This window comes from Corylus avellana, chromosome ca2 (assembly GCF_901000735.1).
Source record: "Corylus avellana chromosome ca2, CavTom2PMs-1.0".
Classification (NCBI taxonomy): Eukaryota; Viridiplantae; Streptophyta; class Magnoliopsida; order Fagales; family Betulaceae; genus Corylus; species Corylus avellana.
This window is the reverse complement of record NC_081542.1, coordinates 14,473,979-14,496,270: the sequence shown is the minus strand read 5'-3', so window position 1 is coordinate 14,496,270 and position 22,292 is coordinate 14,473,979. Positions and strand designations below refer to the sequence as shown.

The following is a 22,292-nucleotide window of genomic DNA, read 5'->3' as shown; positions in this document are numbered from 1 at the left end:
ATACGTAGTTTCTAGGATCTCCCATGCATCCTTGGCACTATCACAATTTGAAATTCTGGAGAACTCAGTTTGTGAAATTGCCAAGCATAGAGCATTCGTAGCTTTGTCATTCGCCATACGAGTTTGTTTTTCAACATTAGACCATTCAGCCGTCGGCTTATCTGGAGCTTTAAATCCAGATTCAATGACATGCCAAACGTCTATAGATTTTAAGAAAAATCTCATACGGGATTTCCAATAGCCATAATTTGATCCATCAAAATTAGGCACAGTGTTAAGGGTTTGAGACATCTTAAACAAGAAACAAAGATCACACTCAGGAATTTAATCCTTCACGGAGTGAACCCGCTTTGATACCAATTGAAAAATTCTAAACAGATAAATATTACAATTTTATACGGAATTAACAGATATATATCAAAACAAACATTCACCAAAATATGAACAATCACACACAAAGATTTTGGTGACGAAGAGGAAACCTTTTAGAAAACGTTCTAAAAGTAAAACCTCTCCGGAGCAGCCAAACCCAGGAAATCACTATCAAAAGATTATCCAGAGATTACAGACACTAGGAACACTTACAACCCTTTGCAAGACCTTGACTCTGTAAGATCGACAAGCCTCCAACTTGTCTCCTTGCTCACAATCTTCTTCAACGTGATTCTCCTTTATCCGACCCTTCCGATAGACTTCAATTAAGCACACAATCAATACTAACAAAAATCCTTTAAGAGGAATCAATTTGGCTCACAACAAAATAATCACTCAAGCACAGCCTCACACGAACTCTCTGGGGGTGAAAATTCGTGCATTTCTCTTCTATAATGATGTATATATACCCCCGACAAAACCCTAAACCTAACCCACTTAAAAACATGTTTTTGGGCCTAAAACTTACGGGGGGTCCGGACATGTTAATGGGCGGTCCGGACACGGCTTCGCGGAGCAAGATTTTAGTTTCTGGAAATGAGGTCCGGACCCGGGGAATTGCGGTTCGGACACGGCCTGTCCAGTCTTCATCAACAGCTCCGATCGATGGGCGTTTGTGGTCCGATTGAGCTGAAATTTTGCAAGGACGTTCATAACACATGAATCTAAATTATGAACGGTGGAGATTGGATTCTGAGCAATCTATATCAGTGTTTGAGCCATGAACAGTAGCATCTGCATTTTGGAACTGAATTAAGCCAACACAAGAACTAACAATATCAAATACTTTCTCAGCCTGTCTCAAATTTCTCCTCAAGAAATTGTAAGCATAATCTATCAAAATTCTCTTTCCTATATATACCAGCCGCTTTCCCCGCGACCACTTCATTCTCACCAATCAAATGAACAACCCCAGCACGACATGCTTTTTCCACAACCTCAATCTCCCTTGTGTCTTTTCTTTTCATCATTCGCTCCATAAACCACCGCACCATTGTTCCCATTATTTTCATCATTGTTGAGCGTTCTTTGAGAAAACCAAAAATCATATGCAATAAACTCCTTCAATGTCTCAATCAACAAGACCTCAAAAGGGTCCTGCTCATTGTGCACATCCATGTATCCATATCTCACAACACAGCGAAACAAATTGAGATCTTTAGGCTCCACTCGACGGATGAGGAAACGCTCTTCCACAGAAACTTTGCCGATCGGCAATGACTTGATGGAAACAAAAACAAGAACCGAGTGCAAATGCCGGCACATTTTCAACATAGCGCTTGAAAATCGGCTGGATTCCCTGAACAAGCTCAGAATAGAACATTGTAAGACCAGGAATTTGACTAAAGTTTGCTCCGGTGACAACCTCCTTGAGCTTATCCGGAGAGATTTTGTGATCAAGCTCGAAGTAATACTTTCTTCTGTACACATCATTCCAAACATACACAATAGTCGTTACAGCTGCGGCGAAGGCTAGTGGAAGATATCCTCCTTGGTCGAATTTGTAGAGGACCGAGCTTAAATACAGAAGCTCCACAGTGCCAACGACAAGAACATTGGAGATAATGAGAAGTATGTCTGTATACAAAGAAGATGTATTATGAATATATAATTTGTTAATTAACACTAAAGCATCTTAATTAATTTTATTCTTAAACTTTGTTTTGCCCCACGTACAAAAGTGTTTGATGTGTCAAAATAATAAAGTGTTTATTCTTAAACTTTGTCGCCATGCATTTTAGTAGTCAAAATGGGCATACATTATTAGGAAATTAATAAAGAAAAATGGGACCCCGAAAAAATGTCTGGTGTTTCAGATGGGAATTACTGTCCGTCATTGCAGACGTAGCTTGCTTGATCCCTCCCACCGCTGACAAAACTGCCATCAATTGTGACAGGAAATTAAATAAGCCAAAACTCAACGGAGAAGATCAATAAAACAGTAAGAGACGCAACTCTTGCAGATTGAAGAAAAAAAAAATCTTGTCATTGATGCATGCTGACAAAGTGGCACCTAACTCAGGAGAAAAATTATATATCTAATCAATATGGGATTCCTTAACAATAAAAATAATCAAAAAATTTATTGTTCAACTCCACTATCTTAATTAGTATTTCTTTTTGACAAAGTATTATTTTAAGTATCTTAAAATTTAAGTACATTATTATCAATGATAAATAAGTTACAAACTCCCTTTTTTTTTTTTTTTTTTTTTTTTTTTTTATCTATCTTTGACCATATCATTTGAAAATCAATTAGTGTTCAATGAAATAAATTAAGACTTTTTTATGGCATTTAAAATTATAACTTAAGTCATATTTTAAGAGTCCGAATAGATCGAACCACACTGTTTCACCTCAATGTATCTTTCTAGAATTATTATAAAGAATAGTATAAGTTAAAAGACAAACAAACGGGAGATGCAAGCTAGGGGTGAGGATGCCGTCGCCAATGACCATGGAAGTACCAAGCATGGTGGCGAACAAAAGGAAGAACTTGGTGAACTGGCTATTTTCGAGCTTAGACTTGAGCCGTGATGCCCTCTTCGAACAGCTATTCGGCAACTCGAGCTGGAAATTCGAGACCTCCTGGTCCTCTGCTTGCTGACTTGGGATCAAACCCACCTTCGCATATCGGGAATATAGCTTGTAGTACAATGCAAATGTCCCTCCTAAAAAAAAATCACACATTAATTAATTAAGATTATTCATATATATACCAGTATGTTTGGTCCCTAGCAGGCTAGCATTACCCTATGAACAATATAAAAAGGACTATTATTATTGTTGAAGTTCATTAGATTAAAATATAAAATAACAATTAGGGTAAAGTCCATTTAACCCCCTCAAACTACCGCCTCAATGATAATCTATCCCTCAAATTATCAATTGCGACAGTTTACCTTCCAAACTACCAAAACATTAATGACAATGTACTCCAAATTTAAAAAATAAAAAAAATAAAGAAATTGCCCTTACTAAAACAAAAATAAAAATATTAAATTTTAATTTTTAATTTTTTTTTTTTTCAAATTTTTAAGAATATTTTTGTCTTACTAAAAATTCTATAAGAGTAATTTCTTAATTATTAGTTTTAAGAGTAAATTATCATGATAATTTGAAGGAGTTAAGTCCACTTTATCTTAACAATTAATTAGCCCATTCCCACTTTTCTTCAAGTATATTCTAAAGTAGTGGAATATTTTGATCCAACATTAATTAAACAAAATTATTATCTTCTAAAAGAGGCCAAGACGTTCCAGATTTCCACTATGACGTCAGCACTTTTGACATTGTAGAAGACGCCGTTTGATCACTATAAAGGTGTTTCTTTTTGGAAACAGCTGGACCTGAGGCTAGTAGGATTGAGACCTCCAAAGGCTTCAATTACTAAAAATAGAAAAATCTTATCTTATGAAATCGTAGCCTTTAATTTTTTAAATTTAATGATTTATAAAATATTAGCTGCCCAGACATTAAATTTTGAGTTGATGAAATTGAGTGTTTGGAAATGGTATATACTTTCATGTTCATCTAACCCTAAACTTAATCATCAGTTCTCTCAAGACTCACGCAGCCATCATTCTCGCCGCCGCTTGCTCTCTCCCTGTTGCCGATCGTCTCTGTCTCACTCGGTCGTCTCTCACGCTCATCCCTGCAGACCCTGCCGCCTGCTCTCTCGCCGCTGCCGGTCTCTTGTCTCGGTTGCCAATCGTCTGTCTCACTCGTCTCCCGCCGTCTCTCTGTCTCGGTTGCTCACCATCACTGCATGCCATTGGTCAAGAGGAGATTAAAGTCCTGATTTTTGTACACTTGGGTTTTTTTTTTTTTTTTGATGGGTGGAAGATTGATTTAAGGGTTTCTGATGGCGGAGAATGAGGGATTTGGGGATGACCATCTCAGAGGGGCAACCAGTTTCTCTCAGCTTTTGCTGGCAGATGATGATGGCGATGGTGAAGTTGCCGTGGATCTTGATGTGGACTGTGCTGCAACTGTATGTACTCTGTTTTTAAGCTTGTTTGGCAAATAAAAGCAGAGCTTTTAATCTGTATAGGTTTTACTTTATAGTTCATTTTCTTTATGATTTTTGCAGAAAAAGCGAAATGGGTCGGGCCAGGAAATGGTGCAGTGCGTTAGCACCATCACCACAGCTACGGTGGCAGGTCAGAGAACCTCTAAAAAGCCGAAAACGGTGAATACCACCCCGGCCGGCCATGCAAAGGTCTGGCGAGCCGGCCGAGCCGAGTACCAGTTAAGGGGCTCGGCTCGTTCAAGAACCGAGCTCGAGCTCGGTTTCGCACAAGAAATTATTGTAGAAGACTTTTAATTGCGTAAAAAAAATGATGTTTAATTGCGTAAAAAAAAATTAAATTTTGACCATTAAAAAATATGAAAAAGAAAAAGAAAAAAAATCTGACTAAACAGCAACTTGCCAAGAAGGATCGGCGTCCATAATTGGGATTTACGCACTGAAAAAGGCGTTTTGGTAGCCCGATAGTTCAAACATGTCGGCTCCTGTTGTAAGCTGACCTCCATCCTCGTTCTAAAATTGGAATATTACATAGTGCTTCTTCTCCAATTGAATAGTAATAGAGTTTCTGGGGTTGCAGAAATGTCTAGTACTGAAGCATCAGCAGCAGCAGCATATTCTGAACCAAGTATGGTGGAAGCTGTTTCCAGAGAACTTGGCGGGAAGAATGTTTTGCGAAGATTTGATTCCTTGGACATAGAATCCTCCACTGTTCCTGGTCGTCATGGCCATGGCTCCAAGGTACATATATATATGTTTCCTATTATTATAATTGCATGGCATGGCAACACTTGGGACAAAACAAAGACAAAAATTTTAAGGTTGTTTTTCTTTATAAATTTCAGGTAGTGGGGTGGTCGGTGGTGTTGCATTTAGCATTCCAGAGCATCGGAATTGTATACGGTGACATTGGTACATCACCGCTGTATGTGTACGCGAGCACTTTCAGCCATGGAATAAAGCACAACGACGACATTCTGGGTGTTCTTTCTTTGATCTTTTACACCCTCACCTTAATCCCTCTCATCAAGTACGTTTTCATCGTCTTGCAGGCCAATGATAATGGCGAAGGTACCAATATTTATAAAACACCCCTTTTATTATTAATTAATTACCTATTTATATATTTATATTTTGTTAATTAATGTTTTTGTTACATTAATTTAATTTGTTTAGGAGGGACGTTTGCTTTGTACTCTCTGATGTGCCGGTATGCAAAGGTTGGGTTGATCCCAAGCCAGCAAGCTGAGGATCAGGAGGTCTCCAATTTCCAGCTTGAGTTGCCAAGTAGTCGTCAATGGATGGCATCGAGGGTGAAGTCTAAGCTGGAGGGCAGCCGGTTTGCCAAGTTCTTCCTATTGATTGCCACCATGCTTGGCACTGCCATGGTCATTGGTGATGGCGTTCTCACTCCCTGCATGTCAGGTATCTTAATCTTCTATATATATATATATATTACCCTTTGTATCTTGAAAATGACCTTTAATTTAAACGTTTTATGTTTGCTATATTATATGTTAGTTAAACAACAAGGAAATTTTACGTTTTTAATTTTAAAAATTTTTCATTTAATATATTAAATTTTAAAAATTTTGTAATGTCACCATCTAATTAATTGATGAAATGACTTTTATATCCTTATAAAATTTATAAAACTACTGTAATTAAATATCTTTTTTAATAAAAAAAAAAAGTATTTTAGAAATTTTCAAAGCTTTTATTAAGATTTAACAAAAAAAATCCTAATGAAAGAGTTAAAAAAATAATTGAAAGTTTTTGAGCGTTAAAAAAATAATTGCAAAAATTATGAAAGTTTAAAGTGATTAAGTGAGATTTCTTTCTTAAATAATTGTTGTTTTTAAAAAAAGAAAAAAAGAAAATTAGAATTTTTAGGAATGTTTATAATATATCTTTACAAAAGAAAATGAAAAAAATAGCATTGTGGATTTAATAATTAAATAATGGCATGCCTCATAATGGTTGACACCTTTCCAATGTCGCCGATTTATTGCATCTTTTATTGTCCTTGCCGATTTATTAGTCTTTTTGTTGCTCATTAATTTTGTCCGACTTTTGACTTTGAAATTCCAACTTTTAATTTCCTCTTTTCCATTTGATTGGCAGTGTTATCGGCTGTGGGAGGTATCAAGGTAGCTACATCTGCAATGACAGAAGGTACCCCCACATTTACTCAACTCTTCATGATTATATTTTTAAGAAAGTTTGACAATTAATTAAGAGTGCTTAGTAATTTGGTTCAAACTCAAATAAAATATATATTACTCTTTTAATCTTTTGTTGATGCAGTGCTATTATTTTTCCTTCCTCTACAGATATGATTGTTTGGATATCAGTTGCAATCTTGATCTTCCTATTTATGATTCAAAGATTTGGAACCGACAAAGTGGGCTACACTTTTGCGCCAATAATCTGCGTTTGGTTCGCCTTCATCGGGGGCATTGGCCTTTACAATTTCATCAAATTTGACCCAAGTGTTGTCAAAGCCATTAATCCAAAATACATTGTTGACTATTTTCGAAGGAACAAAATAGAAGCATGGATCTCCCTTGGTGGCACTGTGCTTGCCATAACAGGTATATATGGAAATATTATTGCTTCCCAATTAATTATAAAATGAGATAATAATTATTATTTTTGTTAATTAATTAATGAAGATTAATTAACTTCAAATATATATGCAAGAACCGAAGCACTTTTTGCCGACGTTGGCCACTTCACAGTTCGGTCTATTCAAATAAGTATGTGCTCGGTGACATACCCGGCTCTCATATTGGCTTACACTGGACAAGCCTCCTTCCTTCGCCACCACAATGATCTTGTCAAGGATACTTTCTACGAGTCCATACCAGGTTAAAAAAATTAAAAGAAAATTAATTTTCTGTCACGATCCAGAGAACACTAGTCATACTGTTAAATCACATATTATCTCAAAAGTATGTTGCAATTAATTAAAGTTTTCTATAATAAGCTTTCTGATATATTAACTAATTGAGATGGCTACTTGTGATGCAGCCCCTTTGTATTGGCCAACGTTTGTGTTAGCTACATTGGCATCAATAGTAGCTAGCCAGGCCATGATTTCAGGGACTTTCTCTATTGTTCAGCAATCCCTCTCACTAGGGTGTTTTCCTCGGGTTAAAATCGTGCATACATCGGCGAAGTATGAAGGACAAGTTTACATACCAGAAGTCAATTATCTTCTTATGTTGGCGTGCATAGGAGTCACTTTGGGATTCAGGAGCACTGCAAAGATTGGCAATGCATACGGTATTTAATACACTACTACACCCACATAGCTTTCATGTTTGGTTGAATTTGGCTATTAAATAGTAATATTTAAACCTAAAACCCACCATCAGTGGCGGTGATTCAGTTACTTAAATGAAATTCTAAAAGTGATTGAGTATATATTAAGGTGAGAGTTTGATTCTCGAAATGAGAATCTTCAAAACTATTAGTATTAGCCGTCTTGAATCTCACTAATACTCTAATGGGGCAGGATTAGAATTTGATTATACCCAATTAGTATAGCTGCAATTACTCATTCCCTCAACCATTTTGAGTAGAAAAGAAGAGTAATGGTATTTTATTTTTGTTATTTTGCATACAGGGATAGCAGTGGTATTTGTGATGACTCTCACATCGGCCTTCTTAGTACTAATCATGATCATGATATGGAAATCTCACATACTCTTGATAGTATCCTATGTTCTTGTTATTGGCTCTGTGGAGCTTCTCTATCTAAGCTCAGTCCTCTACAAGTTTGACCGAGGAGGATATCTTCCCCTAGCCTTTGCTGCAGTATTGATGAGTACAATGTACATTTGGAATGATGTCCACCGAAGAAAATACTTCTATGAGTTGAATCACAAAGTTTCTTTGGGGAAGCTCATGGAGAATGCTGCTGATACTAAGTTTTGTCGACTCCCAGGCTTGGCCTTGTTCTATTCAGAGCTTGTTCAAGGCATCCCGCCCATTTTCAAGCACTATGTTGCAAATGTTCCTGCAATGCACTCAACCCTTGTCTTCGTCTCAATCAAGTCACTACCCATCAGCAAAGTTCCAGTGGAAGAGCGTTTCCTCTTTCGTCGTCTGCAGCCAAAAGACCAAAATGTGTTTCAATGTGTTGTGAGATATGGGTACACATATAGGCCTCAAGAGCAAGAACCCCTTGAGAAAATGTTGGTTGAAAGATTGAAGGAGTTTATTACAGATGATTTTTGGTTCAACCAAAGTAAACCCAATAATGTTGAAAATGATTATGGTGAGTTGGATGCTGGGTTGGTTAATGATCAAGACGACCATGAAAACAAAGATCTAAATCATGTTGATAAAGAGAAGCTGCAAGAGGAGTTGGGGAGAGAGATTGAGGCTTTGGATGAAGCATGGCGAGCTGGGGTTGTTCATTTGATTGGTGAGAATGAAGTAGTTGCTGGAAAAGGAGCGGGAATAGGAAAGAGATTGCTGATAAATTATGGTTACAATTTCTTGAGGAAAAATTTAAGACAGACTGAAAATGTTTTTGATATTCCTCACAAGCGCATGCTAAAAGTAGGCATGACTTATAAACTATAATAGAACATGAACAAATTGCAGGAGTATTGGTAAGCTAAGGTGGCCAACTATGTTATCTCTACAAGAGTGTTGGATATTTCGTGACAAATAGTTCTTCCTCTAACATATGCATCAATTCTCCTCCCCCTCCCCAAAACCTTGGGTATTAATGGGCGGGTTTTGAAAATTTTGGATTAGGATATATATATATATATATGTTGGAGTTTAAATTTTTCAAGAATTGCAATTAATTGAAATTGTTCACTGCCAACAAAGTCTTGCATAAATTGATGTTAAATTTTATGGGAAAATAAACGTTAGGACAAATTTGTCGACATGTGACTGTAAGGCAAGCCTTTGGGTTTTTAGGTGGAGTAATGTTACATATACTCACACTTTTTTGCGTATGAATAGAAATTTTTTCTAAACCGGTCTTGAGAAAATATCCTTTAACCCATTCAAAATAGTGTTAGGTGTCTATAAACATTTAAAACGCGTATTAAATAAGAAAAAATGAAAATAAGTATAGCATTTTACTCTTGTCGTGTGATACTCTCGAGGCTCACGTATTAATTACTTTATTTTTTCCTCCTCGATTTTATTTTGCATCACACATGATACCTCGATATTATATAGCTAAAAATGGAGATGATAATCCGTCTAACTTTTGTAAAAAAAAAAAAAAAAAAATTGACAGAAATTTACCCCAGCACTTTTAAAAAATCAACACATGTTCATATACCTAATTAAAAATAAAAAATAAAACATTTAAAAAATAAATTAAAAAATTGAAAGGTGGCTCCATGGTTGGTTTGGAGTTGGCCGAACCACCCCCAACTTGTAAATGGAGGTGACTGAAACCACCCCTAAGGCTCTTCCATTGGCTTTACTCTCTTTCTCCCACACAAATCTACAAACAAACACAATGAGACACGCTTAAAAAAATATATATATATTAAAAAATTAAAATTAAAAGGTCACTTAGTACATACAAAATAACAATAACATGCACACAGTGACAAAGACATTATAGAACTATATAAGCATATTTGAATCTCTGTGCTACACATCAAACACTAACATTTTTTTTTAAGTTGTCAAATAGTAATGTTGATACAATAACGACACGCGCACAAGAAGCTAAAAAAAAAAGGAAAAGACAAACATAGAAAATACAAGCATAAATAGGACCGTTCTTTTTGTACACACTTTTTGTTTCAAATGATCATTTCTACATTGGATGCCCTTTAGTTCATGTTCTTCTTGAGATCTTGACGGCCTTACAATAATAATTTTTTGGCTCCACCATCTTCATCAGCGCCATACCCGAACACCTTCACTTTATGCTTTAGAGCTCATACATCATCCCCACTTTCAGCATATGTTTGCGAGGAAAATAAAACACTTTGTCACTCTGTCTCAAATTTCTCTTTAAGAAATTGTAAGCATAATCCAAGTAAGCACACTAAAAAATCTAACACGTGTCCATATACCTAATTAAAAATTAAAAATTAAAACTAAAATTATTAGAAACATTAAAAAAAATAAATAAAATAAAATAAAAATTGAAAGAAGGTGGCTCAAGCCACTCCTAATTGGTTTGAAGGTGGCTGAATCACTCCTAACTTGCAAAATGGGAGTGGCCGAAACCACCCCAAGACTGTTGGCGGTGGCCATTTGGCCTGAGATGACTGACACATTAAAAAGCAATGAAAATGTATGACAGTTCTCCCGAATTATAATCTATATTGGTTATTATTATTATTATTATTTTATGAGACTATGACTGATACGTTGCAAAGGGTAGGCTACTAGGCTTTCATTGGCTTTACTCTTTTTCTCCCACACAAATCTTAAAACAAACACAATGAGCCATGCTAAAAAAAAAAGGTCACTTAGATGTTGTACATACACAATAATACACAGTGACAAAGACATTATATAACTATATAAGCATCTTTGAATCTACACATCAAACACTAACATTTTTTAAATTGTCAAATACTAATGTTGATACAATAAAGACACACATGCAAAACATGCTAAGAAAAAAAAAAAAAAAACAGGACCGTTCTTTTTTACACACTTTTTGTTTCTAATGATCGTTTCTACACAGGACACCCTTAGTTCATGTTCTTCTTGAGATCTTGACGGCCCTAATATAACAATTTTCTGACTCCACTATATTCATCAATGCCATACCCACGTTCATTTTATGCTTTAGAGCTCATAAGTCATCCCCACTTTCAACAAACGCTTGTGTGGAATATCAAACACTTCGTCACTCTGTCTCAAATTTCTCTTCAAGAAATTGTAAGCATAATCTATAACAATTCTTTTGCCTATACCAGATTCTTTGCTAGCGACCACCTCAGTCTCACCAAATAAGTGAACAATACCTGCGTGCCATGCCTTATCCACAGCCTCAATTTCTCTCTCAACTGCCTCTTCTTGCTTATTTTGCACAGCCTCATTTTCATTCTCCTGGCCATTTACCAATCCATCATCAACTATTTCTCTATCCTTCTCACCATTGTTATCCAACATTCTCTGGAAAAACAGAAAATCATCTCTAACGAAGTTCTTGAGCCTTTCAATCAATATCTTCTCAAACGACTCTTGCTCGTTATGCACATCTGTGTATCCATATCTCACAACACAACGAAACACATTAAGCTCTTTAGGCTCTACTTGACGGAAAAGGAAACGCTCTTCCACCGGAACCTTGCTTATGGGGAGTGATTTAATGGAGACAAACACTAGGACTGAGTGCAATGCAGGCACATTTTCCACATAGTGCTTGAAGATTGGTGGGATGCCTTGAACAAGCTCGGAGTAGAACATGGCTAGCCCAGGTATTCGACAAATGCTTGTGTCAGCTGTTATCTCTTTGAGCTTATCTGGAGAGATCTTGTGGTCAAGCTCATAATAGTACTTTCTCTGAAACACATAGTTCCAAACAAACATGACAGCCATTAGGATTGCTGCAAAGGCTAGGGGAAGATATCCTCCTTGGTTAAATTTGTAGAGGGTTGAACTTAGATAGAGAAGCTCTACACTGCCGATGATGAGAATGTAGGAAATAATGAGAAGTATGTGGGATTTCCATATCATTATCATCACTAATACTAGGAAGGTTGACGTGAGAGTCATTACAAAAACCACAGCTATCCCTGTATGCAATAAACAACTCATTATTAGTTTCCAAGATATATTTTTTATATGCTGCATTTGAATCTCTGGAAACACAAGGGAATTGAAAGGAAAGAAAGCTCTTAATAATAATTCATGCATTTTTTTAGATTAAACAAAACTTGTGTATGCATAATTCATATTTAAATTATAGATTACCATATGCATTGCCGATCTTAGTAGTTGTCCTAAAACTCAAAGTGACTGCAACACAAGCCAGCATAAGAAGGTAATTGACTTCGGGTACATAAACTTGTCCTTCATACTTAGCGGATGTATGCACTACTTTCACCCGAGGGAAACACCCCAGTGAGAGGGATTGTTGGATTACTGAGAAAGTCCCTGAAATCATGGCTTGACTTGCTATGATTGATGCCAATACGGCCACCACAAACATTGGCCAAAATAAAGATCCTGCATGCATCATAGATAACCGCTTAAACAAGTGCATTATAAGTTATGATTTGACATGATATCATAGCAAAGATTTTAACTTTGAACCTTATCAATCGATCTCTATCAATTCAACGCCTCATTTTAATTAAATATTCTACATATTGGACCTCATTTATTAACGAAGAGTTTAAGCTTACACGAGAAGGAGTCTTAGTATATAAATTAAATTAATAAATTAACTATTTTGTATAAGCTCAAGATTTTGGGATAAGTACTAGTGGTCTGACATGGTATGGGACCAATGTCATGAGTCTGAAAGTACCCTATCTCTGTCATTCACTTCCATATTAATTAAATATTTTACGTATTTGGCATCACATATTAAGGAGAGTGTTAGAATATAAATTAAACGATTAATATATAGAAAGAAATAGATGATATGTATTAGTAACCTGGCGTGGACTTGAAAAATGTATCTGAGACAAGATCCATGTTGTTGCGAAGGAAGGAAGCTTGTCCAGTGTAGGCCAATAAGAGAGCCGGATAAGCCACACAGCACATGCTTATCTGGATTGACCGAACCGTGAAGTGGCCAAGATCAGCAAATAATGCCTCAGTCCCTGCGTGCATAAATATATTTTTACAGGTTATTATGGGGAAGAAGTGAGAAAAAGAGAAAAAGAGAAAAGAGGAAGAAATGGCCGCAACCTGTTATGGCGAGGACAACACCACCAAGGGAAATCCAAGCGTTTTTTTTGTTCCTCCGAAAGTAATCTACGATGTACTTTGGGTTTATGGCTTTATAAACATTTGGGTCAAATTTGATGAAATTGTAAAGGCCAATGCCACCAATGAGTGCAAACCAAATGCAAATTATTGGGGCAAAACTGTATCCTACTTTGTCAGTTCCAAATCTCTGAGCCATGAACAGGAGCACCAATATAGCTGCTGATATCCAAACAATCCTGTCTGTATAAACAAATTTATATTGTTCAATCTCCACATGCAAGATTTTGAATTGAATTCACTGCAGATTAATTCCCATTAATTTATTCTAACCTTAATCTCTTGTACGCTCCTAGTGGCCAGTTAAAATATATTTAATGTATAGTAAACTAGGGGCGGATTAGAACGTTTAGTTTGGAGAACAAAATTAAAAAATAAAATAAAAAATTTTTTGGAAGGAAAAAGTTAATTTTTATATATATATATATATATATTGAGGCGACCAGCCCCCAAGCCAAAGGGTGATTCCGCCACTTTAGTAAACGTAAGATTAAGATGCATGCACATAATTTATGTATTTAAATATATATGTATGACAATTGGTATAAGTTCTATAATTTTTGTTTTTGTTTTCGTTGTTGTCTTTTGTTTTAGTTTTAGTTTTATATATATAGCTAGCTAGGAGTGTATCATAATGTCCCGCATGCATGCATGAATGGAGGGGGGGTACCTTCTGTCATCGCTGATGGGGCTTTTTCCTTGATCCCTCCAACAGCTGATAGAACTGCCATCACAAACATTGGAAGAGAGAAGAAATGTAATTGTATTTAAGATTCAAATAAAGAGATAGAAGGAATTAATTAACATGAAATGAAGAAGAAATGAAAGGTGAATTAATGTGTAAATTAACCTGAAATGCAAGGTGTAAGAACACCATCTCCAATCACCATCGAAGTTCCAAGCATTGAGACTAACAATAGGAGAACCTTGGCAAACTTGCTCTTCTCTAGCTTTGACTTGAGCCACGTTGCCCTCCGCAAACGATTGTTTTGAACCTCCAGCTTGTAATTTGACACGTCACAGTCCTCAGCCTGTTGATTAGGGATCAAACTCACATTCGCATACCGGCATATGAGAGAGTATATGGCAAAAGTTCCTCCTGAAATCCATTCCATTTATGTTAAGGTTGTTGAAATATTTGATTAATTCTATCACCTTAATTAAATAGCTTTTGGGATAACTACTGCTAATTGTCCTAAGTTTGAATCTTCTCTTAATCATTCACCCTCATTTCAAATATCCTTTTTCTTACATATAAAATTATTATTATTATTATTTTATTTTTTTTTGATAAATGGTAATAGATTAAATAATCAAAACAAGATCAAACATCAGCCGCTTGCCTCGCCAAAAAGCAAGGAGACAAGGCAACAAAGTCAAGGCTTACAAGCCAGCAAAATCTCAAGAAAACAAAGCAATTGTTTGGAGTTTGAAGGGGGGAAGAGGTTAATTACAACAAGGCAAGAGGGATTTTATTAGTTCTAGAAAATGGTTTAGGCCTCTTTAGAGATATTGTAAGTCATAATATTAATGTTAAATTTGCTGTTGACTTGAAAATCAATTTTCACTGATCACTTGTATTTTCTGCCTACACCAAACATGCATAGAAAAATGGGAAAAACATTTTCTGAATTTTTTTTTTTTTATTTTTTTTTTATTTTTTATGAAATATAAAATAGAAAGATTTGAAAGTAGTAAATTAAGAATCATACCCTCGCCATTATCATTGGCCCGCAAGACAATCAAGATATACTTGAGGAGAGGAATTAACGTGAGGGTATAGAAGATCAAAGAAAGTACACCCAGGATGTCGTCTTTGTGGTTGATACCATTGGGGAAAGTGCTGGAATATACGTACAGTGGTGAGGTACCAATGTCCCCATACACCACTCCAATACTTTGGAATGCTAGCTGCAAGATCACTGACCATTTTACACCCTAAAAAATAAAAAATATAAATTAATATAAATTAAATTAATTAAATTTCAAACAACAATTAAATAATCTACAATATATATACATGTATCTAGCTATTACTCCCTTGCCATGCAAGAAAGAAACATTGCTACTTGTGCCAAACAGTTTGATCAACAATTAATGAGTCCGGCCAGTACTAAATAATAATAATAATAATAATAATAATGGAAAATCAATTATAATATTAACTATGCTTTCATGTAGGAAGAGAATTTGTGGGGAAGAGCTTGCTGTGGCAGACCTTTGAGGCATGGCCGTTTTGAGAACCAGGAAAGTGGCGGGACTCGATGTCCAAAGAGTCATATCGAGGCAGCTTTTTCCACGAAAGTTTCTTCTCTTGGAGCTCTTGAGAAACTTCTCCATTTACTTCACTGATGGCTTCTACCACATCATCAGACATGTCTATAACAATCCCAGAAGTCAAGGAGGAAAGAAAGAGCGAGAGAGAGAAAGAGATAGAGCTTTTATATCCGAGACCCGAGGGATATTTATATGCAAATGAAGGAAAATCAAAGGGTTTCCAAAAGATTTTATTTTATTTATTGTTTTCTTTCTTAGGGAGTAAGATAAAAGGATATATATAGCAACATTTATTTGCCAAATCACGTACGCTAGCTGGTGTCTCTTATGTGATTGATATTTTTTTATTGCTTTTTTTTTTATTTAGTAATTTCTTTTTTGGATTTATCTTTTATATATACATCGTTCATCGTCTGTGGACGATTGCTTTTGGGTGCTTTCCAATTCGCATGACATGCTACAAATTGCATTGATATTTCCAACTAATATCACGTGCAGGGTTAGAAATAGTCACGTGTGACGTGTGTGTGCTTTTTGGGAATCACATGAAAGCTTTTTCTCTTTGGACTTCCCCGTCCAATATCAAAGCAATCCTGTTCCTGAATTTAGAGCCTGGTCGTCTTCACGGTGTGAACTCACGACTAAACAATGGGAGTTGAAGTTTCTACCAGTACGTACGACTTTTCCACAATTTGCAAGTTTCTTGAATATCCTTTGAAAAAGGCGTCATTTTTTTATATTATCAAGTGATTCTTGAGGGTGTTTTTATCCCTAAAGAATGTTACAATATATTAATTAAATAATTAAATTCATAATTTTTATCATGAGTTTAAGCTTTTGATCATACAAATGATGATTTTTAACATGGTATGAGATAAAGGTTATAAGTTTCAACATCGTCTCCATAATTTACTTTCCGTGATTAGTTGAATATTGGACATGTTGGGTCAGTCTTATTCAAAATAACCGGCAAAATCGCAATAGAAAATGCACTCTTAGGGTTGTTTGGGTATGTATTTGAGGGGCCTAAAAATGCATTTAACATTCAAAAAGTCAGTTTAAAGAAAAAAATACATGTTTGGTAAAAAACATTGAAAGCATTTTAAGGGTTTAAAAATACCTAAAAATAATCAAAACGCACTTTTTGACAAAAGCTTTATTTTTAAGCTTTTGCCAAAAAAACGCTTATAAACTTAAAAACTCTATTTTTCAAACACAATTCTAAACATGCTCTTTTGCCGCCAATAGCTGGCATGGCAACTCTCTTTGAATGGGTTATTCTCTTGGATTAAACCAAACCAACAATTAAGGAGCCTAGCTTTGATATTTGCCTTGCTCATGATGAGTAGTGGACAAAAAGCAACGGAAAAGACAAAGGTGACGGGAACTTTGTATCATGATGCTCCATTGTTATGATCACAAATAAATTTGTTGAAAAAATTTATTTAGCGGCGGATGATTATAATTTATGTCAAAAGGCCAGGTTGTTACCCAGCTAGCCATTTACGTGGGGTGCTAAATATTCAGCATTTTCCATGCATGCCGACGCAGTCGCTGCCGTCAAGAAAATCATAGTCCAAGGAATAAGGAATCAGCCGTCGAATTATTCGATCGATATATCTCTGTTTCATTTTGCCGATTTGATTAATTAATGTTAATTTATAGTTTTCCTGACTGTACAAGGTCTTGGATTATTACATGTGCCGGCCAAACATAAGCTATTGTATTGATTTCGCAATAATTGAAATATTTTATGTTATATTTATATCCATTATTGCAATTTCTCTATTGAAGTATTAGTCTATTCGCATTGGAGTAGCTTTCTAATTAATTAATGACATAAAAAATGTGCATAATAGAGCCTTGAGAGTATCACACCAGAAACCAAAAGGCTTGCTTTGCAAGATTGGGTAGAGCAAAAGATAAAGGTGGAATGGGATATCGTGATTTGGAAAGTTTCAATCAAGCCCTTTTAGCGAAACAGGGATGGAGGCTGTTAAAATTCCCTGAATCCTTGATGGCAAGAGTATTCCAGCAAAAATACTATCCACAAGACTCTTTCCTTAACTCCAATTTGGGTCGCAATCCCTCTTATGCTTGGCGCAGTATCTGGCAAGCAAAGAAGCTTCTCAATGAAGGCCTGATCTGGCGAGTGGGAAATGGGAAATCAATTAGTATTTGGGGGGATCGCTGGATTCCCTGCCCATCATCTTACTGCATCCAAACTCCTAACCGAAGCCTCGATGTGAACTCCAAGGTTAGCACATTAATTGATGAAGACACAAACTGGTGGAAAGTCCCACTGATCAAAGAGCTATTTAGTGAAGAAGAGGCTACCCTCATTGGTAATATACCAGTCTGTCCACTAAGGCAGCCGGATACACTAGTATGGTTGGGGACAAAAAATGGGCTTTTCACAGTCCGAAGTGCTTACCACATGGCTCAAACTCATTGGGAGGAGAGAAAAGGCAGTAGCTCCGACTCGGCTAGTTGCAAAAATTTCTGGAAGGAGGTTTGGCATGTAAAGGTGCCAGCCGTTGTAAGGGTCTTTCTTTGGAAAGCCTGCAACAATATTCTCCCTACAAAGCTTAACCTCCAGAAAAAAGGGGTCGTGGAGGACCCTTTATGCCCTATATGCAGGTTGGAGGAGGAATCAGTGGAGCACATATTATGGAATTGCGAGTCGGCGAGAGACACCTGGGCTGCTTGTAACAGGAAAATCCAAAAATGCACTAACATGGAGATGTCTTTTGCTAGCATCTTCACGTTTCTGGCTGGGAAACTGGATGAAGGGGAGCTGCAATTGGTGGCCACGATGGCAAGAGGACTGTGGCTGAGGAGAAACAGAGTAGTCTTCGATGGAGAATTTACATCACCCACTGATATACTAGAATCAGCCGTATCCCAGCTTGAAAATTATCACAAGGCGGAGAGGGGAAGGAATATGGAGCGGCCAATGCGGAAAGCCCCAGAAGTCACGACATGGACTAAGCCCCGAGAAGGTTTCGTGAAGCTAAATTGGGATGCTGCCATCGACGCCACGAGGCAGAAAATGGGAATTGGAATTATTGCACGTGACCACACCGGCACTGTCTTGGCAGCATTATGTGCATCGCGACCGCTTGTCACTGATCCAGCAATTGCTGAAGCCATAGCTGCTTGGAAAACTACGGAAGTCTGCAAGCACATGGGGTTCTCAAAAGTTATCATTGAAGGAGACTCACTCGAAGTGGTTACAGCTTTACAGGGGACTGATTGTTGTTGGAACAGATTTGGTTCCCTGGTAAATGATGCAAAGGCTTATTTCAACACCCTCCAGGAATGGCACGTGAGACATACTAAGCGTCTGGCAAATAACGCAGCCCATTTGCTTGCTAAACAGGGGCTAACAGTTACTGAAGACTATATATGGCGGGATGACTTCCCTCTTTGTATTCAGCAAACTGTACTCTCAGAAAAAGGGCCTTTTTAAACCCTTAGCAATGGAATCCCAATTCAAAAAAAAAAAAAAAAAAAAAAAGGCTTGCTTTGCATTCACAGGTCGACAAATTGGTCCCAACATATATTTTTCCGGAAAGTTTTATCAAATTTTAAATGAAGAAGATGAAATATGGAAGAATTTCTGAAATCATTCTCATTAACCTCAAAAATCACAATTACTATATATATATGCTCTGTTTTCTACTAGGAAAACAGTTACAAGCAAACTAATTGAACTAACTTGTTTAACTAACTAACTGAATAAACTACTTTAACAAATTAGTTACACATGGGTGTTTGAGCTGCTGTTAAGTTTAACATCAATTTACTCAAGAGCTTGTTAGCTAGCAGCAAACAATTTCATTTAATTTCAATTCTTGAAAGGATTTGGCTTAAGTGCTCTAAAAAAACATTATAATATATATGTTGTAGTTTTTTTCAATGGTTCTGATTTAAGTCAAGTTTTAATTCCGATAAAGGCTTCGGTTGTACCTTTCCTTTTCTTCCATGGTACTCAAATTTGTTGGGAATAATCCCACTTGAACCTACCCATCAAAAGAACTATGGGCCTCAAGGCCAGAACCGGCCCATAGAAGACTGCAGACTCCAAACCATGGAAATAAGACTCTTGGGGATGGGCCTACCCCGGAAGATAGAAGCCCAAGCAAGGCTAGTCCAAGGAAGATATGGCAAGTAGTTCATCAGAGTAAGTCCTGGAAATGACGCTTCCTAGGACTCAATGCCTTTAAGTAGTCTATCTTCACTAGTTAAAGGCTCGGGACGGGAATGTCTCGGGAATCAGGTATCAGTCTCATCGTTGAAGGTACTGGGAATCCACATTCCCCGATTCACAGAAAGGGTTCAACCGGGTCTCAACCCCTGAATCTTTGGGACTAGGTCTCATCCCATGCAATCCGGATTAGAACCCTACTCCAAGTTGAATTGGATAAGGAGTCACAATCTGAGTCCAATCAAGACTTCTAGAAGAATCTGGTCAACAGCCCTTTTCCTAGTAGGAATAGGACTCTGGGTCCAAGTCAAAAACAAAATCTTGACATTGGTTTTGGCATGTTAGAGGAAATTTTTGAATTTTTGCGGACAGGAAAGAATTCATCGTTTTCGGGAAATTTTTATGGAGAGTGAATTTATGACAATCAATCAAGATCTTGTTTAGAATATTTTATCTCAAGTTGGTGCGAGTAACTTCAAATATAATACTCAAAGTCATGTTATGAAGGCTTGAAAATTGTTTCTCTTCCGGTATCAACTTGCTTTGATGTTGAGAAGTATGGGATGAAAGGAATTAATTAGACATCCGAAAGATTGAGAAAAAGATGATTTGAACTTGAGGACGTGTTCTTTCCAATTAGGAGAGCTGATGTAGAAGAAAATTGACAAAACTGTTATTTTAATTATGCATGTGTGTAACGCCTCATAAATTAATTAACTGGTAATTAACTCCACGGTTTGTCTTCCAATCTTATTTCTCACGGAACAAGATTCATGGATTCCTACTCCTCAAAAGAGAGGATACTAAGCAATAGAAACATTAAGATTCTATAAACATTAATCATTACAACTAGAGCATTTACCAAGGATCATCACAGTAGCTGAAATACTATATATATCATCGTATAAGGGATCTATGATATATCTTGACATGCAAGCATGCATCAAAGCTCTTAAGTATACAGCAACTTAAAAGTATTAGTTACCATAAGTACCCGCCTAAGCTCGCAATAAGTCCTCAAACATTTTCTGGATCGAATTATCCAAGATAACCGGGTGCTTTGTAGTATCTATTATCTGCTAAACTATCTATAATAGCGTAGTTGTACATATGCAAAAAAAAAAATAAATAATAATAATACAAGAGTAAATCCGACGACTTAGTGAGTATAAATGCACATGAATTATCCGTTATTAAGTGGTGAACTCAGTTATTTATAAAGTACATGTAGAATTATGAGGTGACAGTTTATCATGTATGCAATATAGATATAATGTATATGCTGTAATATGAGAATTATGTTATAGTTTAACAGTATGGTTTACCCGAGATATTACCCATTCTCAGCAGAATTGGTGCTGTCCCGAGGAACCTGTAATACAATGCCGGTGCCCCGACCATTGTACGCTATCATCCACCACTAGCAGCCCGACCAAGTCCGACCTCGGGTGGCCCACGCTACTAGTGATGTACGTCTTGTAATAACCAACCATTTTGGCATTGGCTGCGCCAGTCACGAAAACCATTGAATTCAAGGCCCACACACACATATACTTGACCATAAAGTTAACTTGTATAGTAAGACATAGCCGTTATCTCACACGTACCGGTGTACTATGTCATAAGATACAATTAATCTTATCCGTCTTTTACATGCATAGTTTTACAAGCTTCATCATTATCTTATTAATTAACATACGTTTTCGTAAAAGACAGTTTACAGTGGTTTAAAAATGTATTTCATGAGAGTTACAAAATATACATGTTTGATATATATTAAATAATCATGCAATGCGGGAAAAGTAACAACAAGTATCTATGTGAGTTTGTACTCACCCGAGTCGTAAGTCTTCTCCATAAAATCCCTTTGAGGCTCCATAACTTCGAATACTGAGAAAAGACCTATCATTACCTCTAAACTCGAGCCAAGACAAACTTAGAACATAAAACAGGGGTCGTTGGGTGCTCAACCAAAAGGACCTTTCCCTGAACGACTCTGGTCTAGCGCTCGACCCCTAGGGACGAGCGTTCAGCCAGTGAGGTTAAGGTAAAACCTCATTTGGTTCAAATGCTTTCTGGGCCTTCCTTCAACTAGTCCTGAGGTTACAAAAGGATTTCTAACACCTCTAACCAACATGATGCCTTCAAATAACACGATTATGTCTAATGGAAAAAAATGACTAAACAAGTTCATAGCTTACAACTCCTAGGTGTTAGCACTAAGTTACTATAGCAATAAGTAAGCTAACAACCTACCAAAACCCCATTGAAAGAAAAGGTAGATATTACGTCTAGCAAGTTCCTCCAAGAAGACTCCTCCTTCTCCACCAAAACACACAAAACCTTACAACACTCACAAAATAGACCGGGAAAGGATGAAAAACTCGAATGCCC

General features: G+C 36.6%; 2 protein-coding genes and 1 pseudogene across 2 annotated transcripts; 1 reads left to right on the top strand and 2 right to left on the bottom strand.

The window, feature by feature from the left end:
• LOC132169110 (potassium transporter 5-like) overlaps window positions 1-4,208 on the bottom strand; it is a 6,689-nt pseudogene extending 2,481 nt beyond the window's left edge.
• Window positions 4,209-5,024: 816 nt separating this feature from the next.
• LOC132172354 (potassium transporter 5-like) lies at window positions 5,025-9,058 on the top strand. The gene is made up of 8 exons (XM_059583838.1): window positions 5,025-5,203; window positions 5,308-5,533; window positions 5,639-5,887; window positions 6,587-6,637; window positions 6,796-7,060; window positions 7,169-7,332; window positions 7,496-7,750; window positions 8,094-9,058. Exons 1-8 carry the CDS (start codon window positions 5,045-5,047, stop codon window positions 9,056-9,058), a joined length of 2,334 nt encoding a protein of 777 aa, XP_059439821.1. The 5' UTR covers window positions 5,025-5,044.
• Window positions 9,059-11,114: 2,056 nt separating this feature from the next.
• LOC132171739 (potassium transporter 5-like) lies at window positions 11,115-15,814 on the bottom strand. Its single transcript, XM_059583130.1, has 8 exons — window positions 15,630-15,814; window positions 15,124-15,349; window positions 14,262-14,510; window positions 14,082-14,135; window positions 13,334-13,594; window positions 13,078-13,245; window positions 12,389-12,643; window positions 11,115-12,210 (listed from the first exon to the last, which is right to left on the bottom strand). The coding sequence occupies exons 1-8, from the start codon at window positions 15,786-15,788 to the stop codon at window positions 11,258-11,260; spliced, it is 2,325 nt and encodes a 774-aa protein (XP_059439113.1). The 5' UTR covers window positions 15,789-15,814; the 3' UTR covers window positions 11,115-11,257.
• Between the last annotated feature and the right edge of the window lie 6,478 nt (window positions 15,815-22,292).

Excerpts from the sequence above, each read along its gene's own strand:
- LOC132172354 (XM_059583838.1), top strand. The coding sequence starts at position 5,045 with ATGTCTAGTACTGAAGCATCAGCAGCAGCAGCATATTCTGAACCAAGT. Across the intron at positions 5,888-6,586 it reads TCTCACTCCCTGCATGTCAG|TGTTATCGGCTGTGGGAGGT; the intron begins GTATCTTAATCT and ends TTTGATTGGCAG. Across the intron at positions 6,638-6,795 it reads TACATCTGCAATGACAGAAG|ATATGATTGTTTGGATATCA; the intron begins GTACCCCCACAT and ends CTTCCTCTACAG.
- LOC132171739 (XM_059583130.1), bottom strand. The coding sequence starts at position 15,788 with ATGTCTGATGATGTGGTAGAAGCCATCAGTGAAGTAAATGGAGAAGTT. Across the intron at positions 15,350-15,629 it reads AAAACGGCCATGCCTCAAAG|GGTGTAAAATGGTCAGTGAT; the intron begins GTCTGCCACAGC and ends TTTATTTTTTAG. Across the intron at positions 13,246-13,333 it reads TGTTGTCCTCGCCATAACAG|GGACTGAGGCATTATTTGCT; the intron begins GTTGCGGCCATT and ends TTATGCACGCAG.